This window comes from Passer montanus, unplaced genomic scaffold (genome assembly GCF_014805655.1).
Source record: "Passer montanus isolate IOZ18808 unplaced genomic scaffold, ASM1480565v1 scaffold43, whole genome shotgun sequence".
In the NCBI taxonomy this organism is placed as follows: Eukaryota; Metazoa; Chordata; class Aves; order Passeriformes; family Passeridae; genus Passer; species Passer montanus.
The window spans coordinates 1,691,055-1,712,992 of record NW_024369151.1 but is presented as its reverse complement, the minus strand read 5'-3'; the positions used below and the strand labels follow the sequence as shown (position 1 = coordinate 1,712,992).

The 21,938-nt window shown below is 48.7% G+C and overlaps 1 protein-coding gene across 3 annotated transcripts in view; it reads right to left on the bottom strand.

The window, feature by feature from the left end:
- The window catches only part of LOC120507452 (discoidin domain-containing receptor 2-like), a 43,554-nt gene extending 24,404 nt beyond the window's left edge, over positions 1-19,150 (bottom strand). For 2 of the 3 annotated variants that reach the window (XM_039720155.1, XM_039720154.1), the window contains exons 1-3: positions 7,391-7,522; positions 3,303-3,405; positions 1,141-1,369 (exon numbers count right to left, since the gene is read on the bottom strand). In XM_039720155.1, coding sequence (XP_039576089.1) covers positions 1,141-1,369; positions 3,303-3,405; positions 7,391-7,454 — 396 coding nt within the window. In that variant the 5' untranslated portion in view covers positions 7,455-7,522. Of the gene's footprint in view, positions 1-1,140; positions 1,370-3,302; positions 3,406-7,390; positions 7,523-18,888 lie in introns of those variants that run through there. The other variant, XM_039720153.1, reaches the window with a different exon arrangement.
- Between the last annotated feature and the right edge of the window lie 2,788 nt (positions 19,151-21,938).

Below are 21,938 nucleotides of genomic sequence, written 5' to 3'. Positions count from 1 at the left end.
ACCCTAAACTCCTTCCTCCTCAACATCCATACACCAAACACTGCTATGAGACACCCAGAAACTCCTTAATTCCCTGCCACCGCCTCCAATTTTAAATCCCAAAGCAGGCATCTGCTTGGCAGCTTCCAATTTAGAAACAAGTGCCTAAGAAAGGACACCCATGTGATGTCTGTGACTTGCACAGACAGGTAGTGAAGAGACATAGTTCCCCTGATTTGGGGGATCAGGTCAAGGGACGTGGACAAAGGAAGAAAACTTCAAACATCCCCTCAGAATAAAGCACCCTTGCACCAGCCCCACAGTAGAAGAGCTGAGAATCCTGCCCATCTTGTGAGAGGAGCAAAGGAGGTGATGCACCTTGAGCAGCATCTCCATGTGCTGCTCCTGAGCATGCCCTTACTCAGGGCCAGAAAACCCAAACTGTGTGAGAGACAAACCCAGCAGCAGTTTCCATCCTGGCCACTGCTGACCCCAGTGCTCCCCACATCAGGAACAAAGCAGTGCTGCGGGATGAGATCAGATAATGCACAGCAAGCACAGAACTGAGGCAGAACACACTGCTCCAGCAGAGCCAGGATGGAGTAGGATGCATTAATGTCTCAGGATGTAAGATGTAGCTGGGGTGTTTTCTTTTTTTGTTTGTACTATTACATTTGTATTTTAATTTTCCTAGTAAACTGTTATTCCTGGTCCCATATCTTTGCCTGAGTGCAGACCCTCCCAGGCAGCACTGAGGGAGAAGAGAGAGGCAGGTGGGGGTGAGGGTGTGAGTGGATGTTGTAGAGTTCCAGTTACAGGATGAAACCCCTCCTTCAAGGCACCCATGGGTTCCAGCAACAGGAACAGAGCTTGCTCTCATCACCTGGTGGAGGGTCCTGACACTGGCACTGGGGGGTTTTTGTTGCTTTGTATTATGGCATTTTAATTTAAATTTTCCTAGTAAATAACTGTTATTCCTATTCCCATATCTTTGCCTGAGAGCCTCTTAATTTCAAAATTACAATAATTCAGAGGGAGAGGGGTTTACACTTTCCATTTCAAGGGAGGCTCCTGCCTTCTTTAGCAGACACTATCTTTTCAAAGCCGACAATTAAGCAGGACGAGGAGGACGTGCCCTGCAGCCCCTCAGCCCCGGCTCACCCTCCCTCCCTGGCGGTTCCTCCAGGAGATCCAGCGCTCCCCGTTCCGGCTGTAGTCGATGCGGTACGCGCGGGCAAACTCCTTGCCCGTGGCGCGGGCGTGCCGGCCCTGCGTGCCCACCAGGGTGATGAAGAACAGCTTGTGCAGGTCAATCTGCAGGAACTGCACATCTTCAGGCTCCAGCAAACCAGCTGGGCACCAGGCTCCATCCCCCTCTTCCCTCTGTAACCTGAGGGGAACAATCAACGCATTAAAAAGAGTCAGAAAAAGGATTAATTGAGGGAACACACGGAAATTTGAGGATTGGGAGGAAGCAACAAAACCAGCAGTGGCTACCAAATACTTCTGCCCTTTGGGATGATGGCCAGCTGAGACTCAAATCCTACAGGTTTGCCCTATACAAAACAGCTCCTCAGTCCCAGATATCTTTCATTTACTACTTGGAGTATTTTTTCCCCAGACATGAATTTCCACATTGATCAAAAACAACCCTGCTGCTCAGTAGGGAACTGCTGGCTGCTCTGTAGCACCTTGCTGCTCAAGTGCACCCCCACTTCTCCTAAACCCCACATAGTAAGGCCTGAACTTCTGCTTGACCACCTCCTGCAGCTCTACAAAGCTCAAAGATGAGCCATCTTAAAAATACATTTTAGCAAGAAAAGATCTGTTTGGAATTATTCTGGGTCATTTCAATGCATATTTCACATTTCCTGCAGTCATCAGAGCTGCTGGTGTAGGATGCTGCTAGGAGAGTGGGGGGAAGGTCTCTGCTCCTAAGCTGAAAGTTGTGAGAGCTGTAGTTGTGACAAATTTATCTGCACACCAAAAATGTGTGGGTTTTTTTAGCAACAGGGATTTCTCAGCCAACAGCAACCCTTGGCTTTCAGACAGCAACCCCACCTCAAACTGATGGGATCAGTGAGGGCATCAGGGAAGGTCCCAGGAGGAGACACTGAAGGTCAAGGCTCAGGCCAGAGAAGATTTTAATCTCTGGCTGATCAGCTGTTTGTGCAAGACTTTCTTACACTGGAATAACAAGTAAAGCTCTAAAAAAGGCAGGAAGGGTGACGGAAGTGACAGGGACAGACATCTGCATGGGACAGCTCTGACCTCTAACCACAGGAGGTCAGCTTCATGCCTTCACCCCATGGACATCCAGCAGGAGAGGATGGTAACAGATGGCAAGTGGTGCCCAAAGTGTTTGCAGCACTAGACCTAAGCCACACTCAGAGGAAAAATCTCCCAGCTTTCAGACCCACAGGCCTGCTCAAACACTATTAAAACACAGCATCACTGCTCTACCACAGACTAAGAAAAAATAATATTTGAACACTAGGAGAATTTTATGATTTTGGAGTGCCTGAATTCATCATAAAAATATTATCATAATCAACCTGAAATTTCTGTCAGACTTGCACCAAAGCTGTAGGAATGTTTGATATCACCACTACAAACCATTCAAGGAAACTCACATTTGCAACTCTTTTGTGAATCATCAGTTAACAGCTTTGAGAGAAATAAAATTACCAAAAAAATGAAAAGCTTATAATAAAAACTGTAGGTCTCCTTGACAGCAAAGAAAATAATTTAGCTGCTTGCTTAACAATTCCTTAACTCTGCATTTCCAAGGTTTTGAGACAGAGTGAGCACTGCTCATTTCCTCAATAGGATGCTGTTGAAAAGTTCATCCTTGTAAAGGATTTCCTATGATTTAGTTTAAAGCACTCCACAAGAATCCCAGGGGCCCTGTCCCTGGCTGACCTGCAAGTCACAAATCCTTTGGAGATTTATTCACAGAGTGACTGAAAGATGGGGTCAGAGGCAAGCCCTGAGTCTGCAGTGCCATCCCCTGCTCACAGCAGCTCCAAGGCTGCCCTGTGTTCCTAAGGCCTGGTACAGCCAAGTCCCCAAACACTGAGACACCACCACCTCTCTGGGTCCCTCTCTTCCTTCTCATGGGGAAGGATTTTTTCTCCTTAATGTTTAACCAGAATTTCCTGTATCACAGCTGTGACCATTGCCATGGCCTTTCACTGTGCACCACCCAGATTGAATACAAAAGCAGCAAACAAGGTTTTAAGAGTGGGGGATCTTCTTCCTCCACCACATATTGGGTATCTAGGGGGAAAAAGGATTAAATTTGCAGTCAGAGGTGAACCCACCGTGCATACTGGGGCCCTGTGGAGTCGTACCACTGGCTGGAAGCAGTGATGTCCTCATCCCTGATGGTGCCCTCGTGCATCCCCAGGGGGTAACGACAGATGGCTGCAAAGGGCAACACGGGCAAGCAAACAGCAAAGGTCAGCACTCATTCAGTTTACAATCACCAGGCAAGTTTAATTAAAAGGCTATCATGCCCAGAGAATAAACATGGTAATGCTAAAATGCAAGAGGATAAAAAAAAAGACTGAATGCAAAAGAATGCAAAAAAGTATTAAATACATCACAATTATCAAAACTGAAATTATAAGCAATGAATTAGACTAACAGTATCATTCAGCAAAGCCCAGCAAAGCAAAAACTTCACAAAGAAACATTTTAAGAGCATGAAATCCCAAACCATATTGCTGTTACTGTTGCATGGGCCCATTTTACAATGGCAAATTATCAATCAATAATGACGTGACATAAAAATGAAGTTTTTGCTCAAGATTTTTCTTGCCCTGGAACAAACTGGATGCTTGACTTGTGCTCAAATGAGAACAGTTATTACCTTCACCAGTTCAGGTACAGGGGAGAAGTTAAACCTCTATCACAGATGACAAGTCATGGAAACAGCTGCTCTGTCCTGTCACTGCAGGCTGGAGCTCCCATCTGACCCTGAGCCCCTGCCCATGCACCCTGCCTCATCCCAGCCCGCTCCTGCCTCCAGCCTCAGCTGGAGGCAGCATTTCTCCCCAGCCTGGGAATGCTCTCAAACCTGGTGCCTCCAGGGAGCACAGACACACCTGGCTCAAGCCATGGATCTCCAAAAGCTCCCCACACCAGTACCCTGCAGATGCAGCTGACAAATCCTAGCTGGCTTCAAGGCTCTCTCTCCTGACAGAACTTTATAAAGATGTCCTAGAATATTAGAGATATTTGGGAAAACTCTAAATCTGAATGCATTCACTGCCAGCCACACTGCTGCAGCCACAGGAGCAGATCTGGCTGCCTCTCCCTCAGGCAGGGCTGCCCTGGGTGTCCTCCTGGCTTCCCAAAATCCCAGGATGGGCTGGGTTGGAAGGGACCTTGGAGATGATCTCCTGCCACCCTCATACCAAACCTGGATACAGCCCAACAGGAGCTGCACTTTAAGGATCCTTGTGGGTCCCTTCCAACTCAGGAGATTCTGGGATTCCATGAAATCCATTCAGCAGGTTCAGAAGCTACAAGACAAGACAGAGGGATGAAAACCACCTTGCTGTTATCACTACACAGAATAAAGCACCTCAGGCTGAATCACTGCCTGACAGATCTGATGTAGAAATGTTTGCAAACAGAGGGTGGGGCTTCAACAGGGTTTGCCTGCAGCTGTTAGGCACTGTACCAGTGAATGTGTGATGTGCTAAGCATTCCTAAATCATTGGGTAAAGGAGATGGCTGGTGAGGTGACATTTGCTAATGATATCAGGTTATTCAACATTTAAAATATTTCATATTAAAATATCAATATTTTAATATATATGAATAGTATATATTAATATGAATAAATATAAAAAGTATTGTTTCAATATTAATTTAATATTTTTAGAGTTGGGAATATTTTAAAAATGTGGGAATACCTATAAAACAAACTAGAATTAGCATTACAGCACTGCCTGTATTCATGGTCAGATGCCAGGCAGATAAGGAATAAAGCTCTTGCTCCTTCCTTCCACCATCAAAAGGCAGAGAAAGCTACACAGATAATGAAGGAAAGATCTGCAGCCTCATCTTTACAAAAGGGATTACTGAAATATGACAAATATAATTTATATTGAACAATAAATATCCTTGCTGTCTCTCAGAATACCAGAACCAGGATGCACCAAAAGGTCAGGTAGGAGAGTTCAAAAATAGAATATAAATCCTTAACCTATTAAACACTCCAATGCCACAGTTTCCCATGAGTTCAAAAGAACAGTTGAGGAAATTCACAGCCACCACAAGCAAACAAATACCCAAGCAGTGGCTCTGGCAGCTGCAGTGGGCTGAGGGTATCCCTGGGGTAAAGCTCTGCTGTGTGCCAGCCCATCCAGAGGGATGGGCCAGGCCACTGAGCTGGTATCACCCACAACATTCAGCTCAAGGGGCCTGAATTCCCTGCAGGAAACTGGTGTCTGCTGGGATCCAGAACAATGTGCCTGCTGAAAGCCAACCAGGAGTCCCAGCCACTGCTCTCACACTGCACCATCAGGTTATTTGGGGAGCCAAACCAGTCTTCACTCTCACCTGTCCCACCACAGAGCAGTACACCCTGATGCATGGGTAAATGCAGAGATGTTCCAAAAGGGTGGGGTCAGCATCTGAGAGCAGAAAGTGCCTTTTGTGCTCCTATGTGGTCACACCTCATTTAAAGGTCAGACACATGCTGGCCAGCAATGCCAGATGGAGAGCTACTTGGGAAGGACTCTGAGGGACTGAGACTTTGTGCAATCCTGCACAAAACCCATTTGTTCCCAACCCCAGGGCTGGCAGCAGAACCCAGACTGTTCTTGGCATTGAGGGATGCACTCCAAGGGTGGCCACAGCTCTCACCAAAACCAGCAGCATGAGGCTCTCACCAAATGCGCCCATTTTGAGCAAAACCATCCTGGGTTTGTTTAGGTGCCACCAGGACCCTTTACTGGGCACTCAGGAGACACTGGGGCTCAGAGAGGGGCCCAGCCCATCTGTCAGGAAGGTCAAACATCTGCTGCAAGACTAGAGATTCACCAGGACCCTTCTGCACAGGTCTGAAACCACCCCCAAAGCAGCCCCTGTGGGTTGTAAGGCAGTGCAGGACATGCTTCAGGCTGCTCCTGAGCAGACCAGCAGGGCAGGATAACCCGTGGAGCCTGTGGATAACCAGGAGCACCAGCTGGGCCAAGGTGCTGGAATCTGTCTGGGAAGGGCAGGGCCAGCCCCAGGCAGAGGCACCAGAGCAGCTGGGAGAGCTGAGGAAGCAAAGCTGCCTGAGGATGTCACAGGCAGCTGAGAAGAGTGAGGGGCTATTTCTTGATGGAAGATTCCTGCAGGAGGTGGGACCATGGACCTGTGCTCAGAGCCCAGCCACCTCCCTGGAGCTGGTGTGGAAGAGCTTTTCCTGCACCAACCACCATCAAAAGGAACCTGCACGGGGCTGACCCTGCTGCCTTCCCTCCCTTTTTGAGGTTTGACACCAGAAGCAGACGGCAGCCCCAGTCCCACGCTGGGTGTGTGGTGCAGGGAATGCTGTGCAACAGGGAGCACAGGAATGCTGCTGAGCTCCCACACAACCCTCACTTCACTCCTGGCTGCTTGCAGCACAACCTCAAACCTCTGCAAACATCCACAGGCCAGAGCAGGGTCAGAGCCAGCCACAAAGGGCTCCAAGCAAACAGAGCCAGCCCCAGCAGAGTCAGCACAGGCCCTCAGGGTAGCACTGCTGCCTCACCACACCTTCAGCCAAGCTGGAAAAGGATTAAACTCATTTGTTTCACAGACTGTCTCCAGCTCAAAACACCTCATTACAGGAATTTTTGCAACACATTGCAGGCCATTACCTTACTCATCTCCATCATGGCTGAATCCTGCCAAATGCTGTAGGATAAGAGATCCTGCCCTCCCCACAGGGCCTCAGACTCACATCCCTATCTCAACCCCATCTTTGTGCCAGGTAAGGTTTACATCTGTCCTTCCACACTTCTCTCTCCAGAATGCCCCTTGCTGGCTGGACAGCTGTGGCTGATGCTTTGTTAACTGGAAATTTGTTTTCCACAGCGAGCACAGAACCTCTGAGCCAGCCTGGAGCAAGGTCAGCTCTGCAGGCCACACAGCCAAATGATGGAGGGATATTCAGAGCCCAAGACAGGCCTGGGTGGGCAGAGAAAGGAGGATGTCCATGTGCCTGGGCCTTCCTGGGACTGGCAGGAGTGTCCCACTCCAGCACAGCTGCCCAGGAATATCTCAATCCAGAGGACACTTGGGAAATACATCTGTGATTATCTCTACAGCCCTCACACTCAATCCCCACAAGAGGCAAAGAAAGGAGAGAAGGAGCACACAGAAGGTGGGAGATGAGTCCTCTCCCAGCCTGGCAGATCCCTACCAGGGTTGACTTCGGTGCCAGAGGGCTCAGGCAGGGAGGCCAGCAGCAGCATGCAGAAGATCATGGTAGCAACTGGAGGTGCTGCACAGGGTCAGACGAGTCCTTCAAAGGCAGCAGCTGCCATCTACATCTCTGAAAGACAAAGCAAAGAGAGAGGATGAGTCCTCCAGAGACAGGACTGCTCTGCTGCAGGGTTGCTCTGTGTCATTGCCTCGTGACAGGCTGGGCAATCTTCCCTGCCTTCAAGAGTGCCTTTGACCTCAGCCCTGCTCTGCTCATCACCGGATCAGAGGCTCAGAGAGGAACCAATGATCACTTGACTGTCTACACCACCCCTAAAGCTCCCAGTGCAATCCATCTTCCAGGCCCTCAGCTGCCATGACTCCTGGGTGGATGGATGCACCCTTTTAATAGCAATTAAACAAGTCCAGTGCTAAGTAATCTCTCCCTCATCAATACTTCACTTTCCTTACTAAATTAACAAATAGTGAAACTGCAGCTACAAACGAACCTAGGCAGTCCAGCCAGGCTCCCCATTAGGCTTTATCCACCTAAACCTTGGCACCAAGTAGCCAAGCAGGCACCTTGGAACTTGCCACACAGCTTTAAGATAAAGGTCCAGAGCAGGGTGAAAATAATCTCTCCCTGCACATCCACACTGCTGCCAAAAGTGCATGTGCACTCACACAGGTGAGCACACTTCAATTCCTGCTTGGAAACTAAAATAGCAAAAGCCTAAACACTGGTAATTTCTTTGGAAATCCATTATAACACCTAAAGGAACAGAAGGTCAGATCAGCAGTTATGTGAATTCTTTGTGCCCACATTCACTCTAAAGAGCCTTGGGAGGCTCCATCCTGGAGGATAATTTTACAGAAGGCAGGTTAGAGGCTCTGTCTCATAATGGAATGCCAGGAGAAAAGAAAACAGAACAAATCAATAAATGTAAAGTTGCCAGGACCCGAAGCTGTTTGCTCAAGAATCCTCAGAGTTTTAGTAAAAAGGCAACATTGAATGTTGGGATTTGCTAGTGAAGGAGGAGAGGCTGTAAAAGGGCCCACCATTGTGCCAGTGCATGCATGCATGCAGGAGCATCAGATGCCATTAGCTCAGAGATTGGTAACAAAAGCCTCTTTTTCCACCCAACATAATTAAACTGTACAAGTCACAGCCCTGAGCTGCCGTGGATACCCAAGGAACGCAGTTCCTTAAACCCAAAGGTAAAATCTTTGGCTTGGGAAATCCCCCAGCTGCAGATTGCTGGACGCCCAGAAGCTAAATCGGGGTTAGAATCACTGGAGCTTGCCCTGTTTTTATTCTCTTTCCTAAGGATATGCTACTGGCCATTGTCCCTGCTGGATTCCATCAGAAAAGATGGCTCTGAGCCTGAAAAACAACTGAGGGCCTTCTTGGGAAGGGAGCCAAACACGCAGGCAGGAGGGGGAGCTAATGCTGGGTGGCTGTGCCTTGCTGTGCCCAGCCAGGCAACCAAAAACCACCTTAAAATCAGCAGGTCCATCCCACTTCAGCCTCCTCCTGGCTCCCTACAGCAGCACCTGGCCAGGGCGGGGAAGGGGCTGTGATCCCATGGCATCCCCGTGGCGAGCCTGCAAAAGCAAAGCACAAGCCCAGACCTCAGCAGGAGGGTCCTGCAACCACAGAAGAGGTTTTGACCAAGCACTCTGCAGCTGTTTGTGCATCCCAGGCCATCCTTTCCCCCTGGAATGGAAGGAGGTGATTGCTGATGAAAACACATCGATTCCCACCATCCCAGGGCAGACTGCTCCCACAGAGAAGAGACTTTGTGTTCTCAACTGGAGGGAGACTTTGTAGAGAAGTTTTGGGGCAGAGCTTGAAGAGGCTTGGTGGGTGTTAATTTATGCAGGTGGTTTCTAAGGTGTCTGGGAGCTCTCAAAGCAGGACCTGCAGAGAATTCAGCACTGGGGGAGTCAGTCCTGTGGCAGGACCTGAGAAAGGGACATGTCACCAGCAGCAAGGCTTTAACTTGAGCCACCTTCCTGCAGGAAGTGATGGGAACTCAGCAGAGACCTGTCTGGTGGTGCCCTGGCCATGACCCAGACCAGCTGCACCACAGGGGTGAAATCTGGGATAGATCATTCCTGTGGGTGCCCGAGCTGAACCAGACACTTGTTGGAAAGGTTTTTTTGACCTAGAGATGGGGCAACTGAGAGGTGTTTTAAAAACTTTTATTCTATTCTTAGTCTCATGTGAAGGGTGATAGAATACAGATGTTAAAAGTCACGCTATAACAATCAGAAGTTAATTATTTTGTAATTATATTATAAACATTTCTTAAACTATCAGCTTTAATCACACTATGCTATAAATACCTTAAAACTAATCATCTAAAATTTCCCCTACTAGTGAGTCCTACTACAACACATCTTTCATAATTCTGTTTCTCTAAAGCATCTAGTCTTATTTACAAAACCACCCTTTGAAACTTGTTTATAGTTCCATTTCTCTCTCAACAGTATCCGTCTTATTCTACAGTATTTCTAAGTTAATATTTCATATCTCAAAGTCTACATACAAACACATACTATGTAAACTTTCTATCAAGTTTTAAGAATTTTCTACAAATTGATCTCCCACAGCCACTGCCCAGAGCAGCAGCTGGTTGAGGAGGCCCTGGAAGGAGAACAGCAGCTTGGAGATGTGTCCCAGGTGACTTCTGAGCTGCACGTTCAAAAGCTGCCAGCAAGGAGCCCTCAAATGGCCAATGACACCACACACAGACTGCACACCCTCATCCTCCCTCCAGAGCCTGGCAAACTGGGTGAGCTTCAAGACTCAGGCTGGCTCCACCAAAACACACAGGGATTTCTCTCTAACTTTCTCTCTAACCTAAGGAATAAGGGGAAGGGTGGCTGGAAAGCACTGAAACAGAGACTGTGGTTAGGTTGAGGGCCCAAGCCCCACTGCTGGAACAAGAAAGAAATGAGAGCAGCCCCTGACACCCGCAAGTGTTCAAATGCCTCTGTTTCTCATCTGGTCCAAAAGTCCAGCACAGGAGGATCAAACAGGATGGGGATCATCCAGCCTCTGCCATCAGCACAGCACTCCCAGCCCAGCTGGGATGGGCTGCAGGCACTGTGAGAGGCTCACCTTGAGACCTAGCACGAGGACTTTCCTTTGACAACAGAGCAGCTGTGCTGTGTCCCCTGCTCTCTCAAAATGACAACAGCCACCAGTGTCGCACAACTGAATAAATACACCACAAACAGCTCCATTATCTCATCTAAACAAGCACCATAAGGTAAGTGCTCATTTGTTTTATGACACCTTTTGTACTGCCACAGAGCCAGTCACACCATCACCACATTCAGGTGGTTAAATAAGAATGTAAAATATCAGGAGGAAAGAAGGAATGAGGTGTGGGGACAAGGGAAGTCACACAGAAATGCCCAAGCACCATTTCTGCTCCTGCCACCCAGCCAGCAACCAGCACTGGAGAAAAAGTACAAACTGGGGAGCACAAACAGGTGTAGGTGCCACCCCGAGAGCCAGGGGCTTCTCAGGACTTGATGGGCACATGGACCTCTGCAGGTCCACAAAAATAGCATGGTTCAGGGGAACTGCAAACCAGATTTGGAAGATGGGGCCATAAGAGGCCAGCCTGGCCTCCAGGAGAGGAAAGGAAAGCTCCAGAGCTGATCTAGAGCTCACCTGTCAGCAGCTCTGCCTACAAAAGCTGGCTTTGAATTGGGCCCTTGCCTAAAGGGTATCCAAGACAAGCAGGATGAATCCTCTCTGGATGTGTTTCCACCACTGACAGAAGAAAAGGCTGGTCTGGACTAGTCCTGTCTCCCCCAGCTTGGAACCATGAATTCTCACCTTAGTGTGTGGCACAGGTAACTATTTCCAGCAGTGCAGCCCTGCACAGGCACCTCAGCAGCTGGCGCAGGCTCTGCTGGGTTTGTTTCTCCCACCACATTTGGTTCCTAGGGCTAGATCACCAAAGTGCCTGTCAGTGAGTCCTGGGAGAGGTGAGGGACAGAGGGAGCAAACAATGCCAGTTCCCAGCTCTCAGTGCTCTACAGCCTCTGCAGTGCTAAGCAGGGTCAGCAAGAGTGGCTTTCACCTCCAGAGGGTGAAACATTTTGAAGGAGGTTCAGCCCCACTCAGGAGCTCCAGCTGCAGAAATCACTGCTTGAAGAACTACTGATGTTGGTTGGTGCTGAGTCTCAATCTCATCCACGAGTGGATTGGATTCCCAAATTGCACACTTCCCAGAGCTAGGACACATTGGAATTACTACTAAATACAACCCTCTGTACAAACTGCTTGGGAATCATCTTAGTAAGGACTTTTTCTGTGTAAATGGCTCAATACTTTTCTTTCAGCTGCATTAGTCCTTTGCTGTACTCATACCTACCTTCCCACCCCGCCCACACATACACACCAAGTGCCAAACTACAACACAAGCCTGAAACCAGTAAAAACAGGATTAGCAATATCCTCTGAGAGGCAAGAAAGTGTTAAACTCTGTTCCCAGGCCCGACTGGATCAAGTTGCTAATTGCTAACAGCTGGCTGCAGGAGAATAAAATCCTGTTACAATCATTGGGAGAGTGGAAAAAAAAAAAAAACTTGTTGAAAAACTCACCAAGAAATGCAAAAGAGGGCACTTTTCCCCAATAAACCCAGCAGATACCATGCCTGAAAAGCCAGTCCATGCCTCCACAGAGGAGCAGCTGGCTGTGACCCAGGGCACAGCAAAGGCTCAGCAAGCACAGGAGGGAGCTGTTCTTCAGTGATGTGCATGAGGAAGGTGGGACTTGGAGCTCCTCCAGGCCCTGTTCTCCCTCCAGAGATCCATTACAGAGGTCTGGCATGTTTGCAAGCCTCTCTAGATCCCAGCTGAAACAGGCATTTGTTTTAACTGGTTCCTTTGCAGATCATTATCCCAGAGTGGGACCTGAGGGTTTGCTGCAGGAATCCCATTCCAGATGCCCAGAGCCACGCCAAGAAACTCCACAAGACACAGAGTATCACACACAGAGCTCTGTGTACAACAGGAGGGGCTATCCCGAATTAAAGCATCCTCAGAAGAGGTCCAGCAACAATCAGGAGTGGATGGCATCTCCTAGCATTCCTAAAGGAGTTCAATGGGGAAGAAGCAAAGCTAATAATTGGGGCAATATCTGATGCTTGAAGAAATAAGAGGCTGGGAAGTGTGATTTCCATCTTTCTGGCTCCAAAACAATGGTAGAGCTTTTCTCTTTGCCTCAGAGTTAATGAGAGACCTCAGCCCCAGCAGCCTTCCCCAGAAGCACATGCAGCCCTGGTTTGGACCAAACAGAATCTGGTGAGGAAAACGCTTAGCAGAAAGAATTCTGATCACTTTTTAAAATGTTCTGCTTAGTTTACAATTCAAATACTGGCACAAGACTGAAAAAACAGAGTAGGGCTGCTGGCCAGAGAACATGGCCACCGACTCCAGCAGAAATGCCGGAGGATGAAGGATGGACCAAGCCATGGTGTTTGTGCAGGAGCCCTGTAAAAATTAGGCAACAAATTTCCCCTCAGGTGAGCTCTGAGTGTGGTGTCTCTCTCCCTGAGTTTAATCAACCAGGCAGCAGTGGAGAGGTTTCTACATGACACGTGGATGGCACCTGGACAAACCAAGTGCCAGAAGTGACACCAAAAATCATTGTGTCAGAGGCACAGGGGAGCTGGGCAGGGCCAGCAAGATCCTAGCATGAAGTGCAAGGCTGCAACAGGAGATTTAGGATTTAGGCACCAACAGAGATGGTCAGAAAGAGGAAAAACCCACTGCAGTGTTTGGAACACAGAATCATAGTGACACCTCTAAGTGATGTCCAGAGCAGCAACAAAGCTGGACAGATAAAAGCAAACAGATTTTAGGTGAAAGGGTCGGGTTAATCAAGATACATGCGGGAAGTCACAGGAACAGGGAAATTGAGACAGGAACAGGCTCCAGCATCATCTTTGAGGTGGCATTGGGAGACCTGTCACAAGAGACATGAGTGTGGGACCAAAAGGACAACATTCAGGAGTGGCACTAGGGGTGGGGACAGGGACACCACAGAGCTGAGTCTGAGGCAGTGGCAGAAGAATGGGAACCCCAAGGACTGGGTGTACTTTGTGGTCACCCTCTTGAGAGGGGGGGATAGGCCTGCCCTGAGGCTGAGGCGAGTTTGAGCCTTGTTTTCCATGTTGTAGCCAAACATCTTAATGGGGTGATGAAGAAAGTGACACCTCACTCCTGCTAGATTTTAGGAGAAAAACGGCATTGCAGTCACCCACAGCACAGCGTGTAACACAGGGAGGAGCTTCTGCCCATGGACTCAAACATGAGGCAGTGCCTCACCCACAGCCCAGAGAGATGCTGGTGTTTCTGTGAAAGACTAATTAATCCTTCAGCTTTTTCCCACTGCCTGTCAGCCAGTCCTACAGGAGTGGGGTGTCCTCAGTTTGTAAAACTGCCCAGAGCACTTCTGTCACAAAACCAGACTTGGGGATAAATGATCATGCATTAAATGTAATTTAATCCATTCAAGTAACAAGGTCAAAATCAGAAACCATTAGAAAGATAAAGCCAAAGATAAGGAAATGCAAATTCACTGCACCACAAGGTGGGTTTTAGCTCAGCTAAACCAAAACCAAAGCTTGCCCCCCAACCCAGGGCACAGGAACTCTGTGCTCCTCTCAACCAAGGAACCTGGAAGCTCTTCCCACTGCCCAGACAGACCTGCCAGGACCCTGCTCAGGACGTGGCCATTTCCCAGGAACCCCCACCCAGCAGCAGGGGCAGGGGAGCCTCCAGCACACCCTCCAAAATCCCCTCAACTGCAGAGGCTCCAGTACCACTGTTTCTGTAGGACAGAGGTGGCAGGAAAACAAACTGCACAAACCAGCAGTTCCAAGTACCTCCCTTGTCCCTGCCCAAGCAGCAGTGTCCCTTCCTGTCCCCCTCCAGAGCTTCCTCCCCACCCTGACAGGCCCAAAGAGCACTCAGCACACTGACATTTTCACTGTTCCTAAACACTGGCATTTCTCTCCAGCTTTTTTTTTTTTTTAAACAATCCTTAAAATACATCAACTAAAAGTCAGCAATAGTTCTCTCAAGACCTGCAATCTTCCACTGCGAAGTCTCACATAGCAACCATCCCCACGACATGTTAACCACAGAGATGACAGATGGGGTATTAGGAGCACTCAATCTAAACCACCTTCCTCCCTCCCTGTTCTCAGGGGGCTCCAACATAACCTTTTACTTAACTGTGCTCTAACTTGCACTCAGAAGGAGATCAGGTTGCTGAGTTGCAGAATTATTTGGGCTGGAGGAGATCCCCAGGAGAGCATCTAATCCCAGCTCCCACTCCAAGCAGGGTTAGCACCAATTTCAGAGCAGCCTGCACAGGGCTTTGTCCAGATGTGTCTTAAAAGCCCCCAAGGATGGAGGCTCCCCCCACCTCTCTGGACAGCCTCTCCCACTGCTCAGCTGTCCGAAGAAGCAAAACTTTATCCCTCCTTATCCCAAGTCAGAAACTCCTGTTATCTCATCTGACAAGCACTGTCAATCCTCCTGCTATGCACCCCCTTGATAATCTGCTTTTGGGTATTCCAGAGCCTCCTCTAGTCCCAAGTGACCCCCCTGACTCCACCAGCCTGCTCAGGGAACCAAGATTCAGTAATAAATTCACTTAACAGTTTCTCCCAAGCTTCCCCCTGGTGGGACAGGCTCCCTCCAGGCAGTGGGGCAGCTCCAGTCAGATTTTGCCATGACTCCCACTGGCTTGTTCACAGGGAAGTTTGGGAATAGCTGAGTTTGCCCCACACTGATGCCAGAGCACAGCTCCTCAGCCTCTGCTTACAGAGTGCAGGGATCACATTCCCACTGGTGACTATTTTTGAGGGGTATCAGGTGGCACTTTCTAAATCAGCTCGTTCAACACAGCACTGACCAGCGACAGGGAGACAGACTCTGCCACCCTGGCACAGGGCAAAGGCAGGGCTGGGGATGAGGATCAGAGCCCCCCACAAGTGCCCAGTGGGTGTTTCTCAGCTCAGAGCCAGCGGCAGTGCTGAGGCAAGCAGGAAAGTATGAAGGACACGCCAGAGATCAGCCCCTGCCCAGGGGATCCAACACAGTCCTGCTCCCAAAGCAAAGCCTCTTCTGCCTCCTGGGAGCAGCAGCACAGCAGGATTTCATCCCTCAGGATCCAGGTTTGATGCCAGTGCAGCTACTCTTGGCAACCAGTGCAAGAAATCTCATTAAACCCACAATTTGAGGTGTTTTTTTTCTTTTTGGACATGATCTGCTTTCCATCAGAGCACAGGGATTGCTGAGCATGCTCCTTTAACGTGGCAGTGGTTGGTCTCCACTGCCCGCTGGTTACCTGCTCCCTTCTCCATCCTAAAACACTGCTACAACATTTATGTTTTCCCAAACTCCTGGAACTCCTTTGGTCTTCCCAGATTTATTACAAATTGGCAGCCAGGATTCAGAAAGCTGCTTTGCCAATTTGTTTTAAACAAACAGGTTCCAGTTACTCAAATTTCAAAATATTCTGCAATGTTATCTTGGATTTAACACCCTCCCTGGTTACCAGTGCAATGGGAGGTATTCTGAGAGATCATCCATCTTCTCCACAAAAATGGAGAAGAAATGTTTTACTTCTCTGCATTGTTATCAGCAATCAGTTGGGTTTAACCTTTCCCAACAATATAAGCACTGCTGATGAAATTGTTTAACAGGTATTATTTCTCACTGCCCCACGATATATTTGCTATGCTTTTTCAGTCATCTTTAGCTTTCCTTATCAACTGCCTACCTTCAAAAATACCACAGTAACAGGTCCTTATCTACAACCTTTGTTTTGCAAATTGCTCATAGTTGAGCCTATTTAAAAGCTAAAACATGATTACTGGGGGCAGCTCTTTGCAAAAACAAAGAGAAGCAAACCATTGCATAGAGCTGCACGTAGTACCTGAGAAATGCTGATTTTTGCAAGGGTGAAAGCCAAATTCTGAGACAGTTCAGTGAAAATCAAACCAGAAACAGGATTTTGGAACATCTACTAATTGAGCTGCCCTTCTAGTCTCTCTCAAATCACCACAAATGCTGATATTATCAAAAGCTACATTTTATGAGTTTTGCAATTTCTCTTCATATTTGTAAAAACAAAACTCAGAGCACCTGTAGCTGGCAAAACCCCCTGCCCTTTGCCTGAGGAGCACTATGGGCTCTGCTCCAGTGGCACTGAAAAATGTTAATAAAAATGGAGAGCCATGCCCTACAGCCACAGGAAGACACCGGACTCGAAGAAGCTTTTCCAATATCAGAAAGAAGCATAACTTACCATCCTTCACTGCATTCCACAGACTGTAGTAACTCCAAATACCAAATGCAGTGAGTGGGAAGTGCTCCAGCCCTCCCACAGCACCCCAGGAGCCAGAGGGGACAATTCTGGCTGTGACCTCAGTGGGTACCATTTCTCCAGAGGCTGAGCATAATCTCCAGCCAAGGCAGCCCTGTCTGGGTACACACAGCTGTTGCATTTGGCTTCAGCAAACTTTGTTTACGACCCAAAGTGGTTTTAAAGTTTAATTTATGAAGTGCCTGGCAGAGATGGGAGCAGTGAGTGGCAACACTCACACATCACCTGAAACACAGCACTAAGCCTGGAGACTCCAGGGAGGATTTCCAGGCAGCTCCAACCATGTTGCACTGGGTTTGCTATTTACTGGTACAGCACTGCAAGATAAAATTTAACTTCCCATGTACAGAGATGAAGGTACCATTAATTAAACATTCCAACAAAATATCTCCCATGACTAGAGACAGCTCAGAGAAGATCTTTGCTTACCACAATGTATCTCAAGTAATCAAAGCAAACGTTCTGCTTATAAACAAAGGAAAAGCCAAGAACAGAAAAAATCTCAAGCAGAATTTCACAGCTTGGGTAAGGCAGAATGACCAATTCTGATTAAATTTTCTCAAGACAACAAAAAACAGAAGCCCACAGATGTAATAATATTTAGCAATTATGCACAAGGCAGGTAGCAGTAGGGAAATCATGGTATTGTTTGAGGCAAGGCAAGAGAAACAGCAGAGATGAGAAAGGAAAAAAGAAACATGTAAAACAGTGAAGCTAAACCAAAAAAAAGGACCCCATTTACCTCTTTTCCATATTGAAAATGAACTGAAATTAAAAAACAACAAATTAAAACAGAGGAAATTAAATTCCATAGCATACCATGTGCATTGAGCCTCTGGGACATATTGCCACAGAGCAATGTGGGAGTAATTCAATAAAATATTGGAAGTAGATCTCCGTAATAAGAACATCTGCGATTCTATTAACAGAGTGAAAGCACACTGGAGATAAATTTTCCTGTAGGCAGGCATAAGCAAAGCAGTAAGCTATGTGAGCAGAGGGTTATCTCCTGCACGGGCAGGTTGTTCCACAGCTGGCTGCACTCAGGCTCTGGGGCTTTCCTGGGCCTGTGATAAGATGGGTGCCTGAGTAGGTGGGCTGTGATCCCAGCCAGTCTGGCAAGCTCTGCCTCTGTGGATAGAGATCACATTTCAGTTTTCAGCAGCTTATTGTGCAGTTGTGCAGCTTCTCAAAAAGAGAAACAACACTAGCCACCTTTTTTTTTTTTTTAAGAGATTATCCTCTGTGACACAAAAAGAGCAGATGAAATTTCAGTCAAACCTATTAAAGAAATACCTGTGGAGCAGTGAGCAGCCCTGAACACTTGGTGGAAACATAACTATTTTGGAAAGTTCTCAGCACCTGAAAAAAATGGGTTTACTGAGGAAATAAATAAGATTTTATCTGGAGGAGCTGCTACCAGAGAGCCCCATGGTTAACCCTAACAATGAGGATTCTCAGGAGCACCTTCCTGTATATTCATACTCCCATGTTTCAGGGTAAATGGGAGCCTGAGAAAGTTTAACAGCGACCAAAACTGCAGTAGATGCTTCAGGAGGGGACAGGGTGTGCCTCTCCTCGGGAGGAGAGGTGAGAACAGAGGAATGCTCCCCCATTCCTGTGTTCTGGGGCTCAGGGCACAGGAGCACGTTCCCTCACTTTCCCACTGCCAGCTCCAGTTTTCCACATCTGCCCCAGCCTCAGCTCTGGCACCTCTCAGAGCTGGAACACTGCCCACACCCCCTGAGAGCCCCAGCAACCACGGCAGCCCAGAACCCCGGCCAGGACCACGTCTGTGCCCACAGAACACCCCGTGTGTCCCAGAGGAGCCCAGGCACACATCCCTGAGGGGATGCCCACGGTTTGGGAACCCTCCCGGAGCCCTGGGAGGGAAAACGGGCTGCAAAGAGCCACCCTCTCCCTGCCGGGCAGAAAAGCCTTCACCTCCCAGCACAAACCCCCTCCCAGCAAGCCTCCAGAGGCTTTATTCAAGGACAGAAACAGGAGGAGAGAGAAAGGAGAGAGCTGACACCAAGCTGAGAGCCAGGTTAAGCTGGAAGGACCCTACCTGCCTCTGCCAGGGCCTGCTGAGCACAGGGAACAACTGCTGTGGCTCTTTGGAGCTCCACAGGTTGAGCCAGGCTGTAGTTTCGACATTCCTTGCAACTTTCCACCAGCACACACATGATATGTTCAAACTTGAGTAACTCCTCCCTCCCTCTGCACACACAGACAGGCCCAGGAGATGGCCCTGCCTCTATCATCCCAGTTCCTATAGCAACTCCTGACCCAGCAGATGGAAACAGAGCTGTTTTCTAGGCAAATCTGCCTTCTTGGATTCCTCTGCTCTTCCCTGCTGTTGGCCCCTCCTTGCTCCAGTGCTCTCCCTGGGGGCTGCTCCGCTGGCACCTGGCCCAGACTTCGCCTGGAGGAAGGCCAAGCTTTGAATTCATTTAGTAAAACCACAACATAAAGCAGCTCTCCTGCTCAGGAAGCAGGGCCCGTGTAGTCCCAGGGGCAGGCCAGGCTGCAGAGCCAGCCTGCACCTTCTGCCTGAGCACAGCTGCCCGCGCTGGGCTGGAGGATCCCGGCAGGAACATCACTGCTCATCCTCATCCGCCCCCAGCCTGCGCCATCCACCAGGAAAGGCAAAAAGAGACAGAACTAGTTACCTATTAGCAAGTCCAGACAACAGAATTGTTATAACCCCAGGCACTGCTCAGACATTTGGACTTCTGCTTCCAAAGCCTTCCCTGGGAGAGGGAGAGCCCAGCTGTGGCACCGGGGCTCTCTGGGTGTCACAGCTCACCCCACTGCTGTCCTCAGGTCAGGCCCCACAGGACTGGAGGTCACCAATGCAGCTGTGTGAGAACTGCACATCACATTCGGTACCTTTCCTCTAAAAACACAGAAAATTAGGGAAAATAAAGCACTCTAACCAGGCTGTGGCATTTCAGGGGAGATAATTACCAAGGGTGACAGTGGGAATGTCATGAGCAGGTGGCTCCAGGGTGACAGGACAAGCAGGACTGCAGCTGGGCCCAGGGCCAGCAGTCTCTGTGAGACCACCCAAAGCCAGCACAGGGGCTACAGAGCTGCTCCTGGGCTGCACAGCCCAGCAAAGCCCTTCCACCCCCAGCCATCCCTGCCCACATGGCCCTGGCCACTGGAGAGCCCTGGGGGCACAGCAGCATGGGGACACACATGGTGAGAAGGGCACTGGGGCTTGAGAGGAACCTCTGAGGGCACTGGGTACAACCGCGGCAGGAACCATGGCAGCACAGGCAGAGCAGAGACCAGCAGGAATGTGCTGAGCCTGCCTGCTGGGAAATGCAGGTGCCAGCCTGTTGCAAGCTGCTCAGCGAGGGAAGGGCTGCAATGGCTCTCTCACACACCTGGCAGGGCAAGGACTCCTCCCAGGGCCAGCAGAGCAGGGCTGGGACAGCAGAGCTGGGGTGGGAAGTGATGCCAGCATTGTACAGGACTCACAGCAGGAGGGTGAAGAGGGGACAGCAGCCACCCAGGTGAACCCCACAGGCTACAGCAGCTTCCAGCAGGAATCCCAGCAAAGCCTCAACAGAGCAGCAGGTATTTTGGGTATCCCAAAGGAAGAAAGGAAGCAGACACGTAGCACACTGTGCCCACACCAAGTTCCATCTGGAAGATGCAGTCAGATGCCACCTTGCTCCCATTCTCCTACCTGCCTCCCTAGCCCAGCCCAGCCACACAACCCACCTCTGGTCTGAGAACAGAAAACTCTTTTCTTTTTCCCTCGTGGTAATTTTTCCATGCATCAAAGAGTTAATCAGCACAGAGAGATGGGATAATCCCTAAGGCTTGTAGATGGTTGGGACATGACCAGCAGTAGGGTGGTGTGGGAAGACATCAGATCCCTTTCTGCCTGCTCCAAAGGGGTGTTACTCATTTTGATAATGCCCTTCCAAGGCACTCTCCTCCCAAAACAAGGATGCCTGCCCTGAGGACATAATGGCACATGGGAACCAAGGTGGATACAGGTCCCTGGGGTAAACTGGGACCAAACAATTCCCTTTGCAAGACACAGGGCAGATTGTGGCAGCAGGAAACACTGGACATCCAAGAACAGGGAGTCCAGGAGTGGCATCAATAAAAGCATCAAAGCAGATGCATATCATACAAACAACACCAAGGGTTTAGAAAACCCCCCCCATTTCCCTGTGGTGCTGGGAAGAGCAATGGCTCAACTCACAAACAGATCTGAGGAGCTCCTTTCCCTGGGGAAGGACATTGCTGCGGAGGCACAAAACACTGCTGGAAAACTGCTGAGCTTGCAGTCAGACTCACTTGAGCAGTTCAGCACAGAAAAAGGCTCTCTGCTGGATGCCCTCTGAGATGTAACTTGATCGCACAGTACACATCCACTAATCAATTGAGGGATAAAGCAAAGCAGAAAACAGTCTTTTTTTTTTTTTTACTGGAATGAGCCCAAATATGCACAATAACAGATCCCACTCAGAGCTATTGCAAACTCAAGTACTTGGGAGAGTTTTGCATCTCACATCGCAGAGGGAGCATACTTCTGCAATAGCATCATCGCTTCTCAAATTGGGTATTTGAGAGACTTCCTAATGACCTCATAGCAGCACATGTGACCACTAAGTCATCTTCTCAAAGGACCAGGAATAACATCAACAGACCCTGTTTTGGTTGTGCACAGGACAGCTTTCCTCAGCACAAGCAGGTTCCTGAACAGCGAGGGAGCAGAAAGGAGCAAGACCCAGCTGAGACCAGAGCTGGCATCCTGACTGTGTCTCCAACAGATTCTGTTTGGCCCTGGAAAAGAGCCATCCAATTAACAGATGAAGACCCATTAGCACACACTACATTCCACGTACAAATTTAGACACAATAACTTGTTTATTCCAATGCAGGCCAAATCTGTTGGGTTTATGACATCTATATGATAATGTGAATCCCAGAAGTATTCAAAATACATTCCAAGAGATAAGAGGTGAACTCACAAAACATGAAATAATGACTTGAAAGGGTTTACAATTCTTTTTTTCCTCCCAGTGCTAAAAAAAAAAAAAAACAAACAAAAACGCTTTGCTGAGCAGCAAAGCAGGAATTAGGAATTTG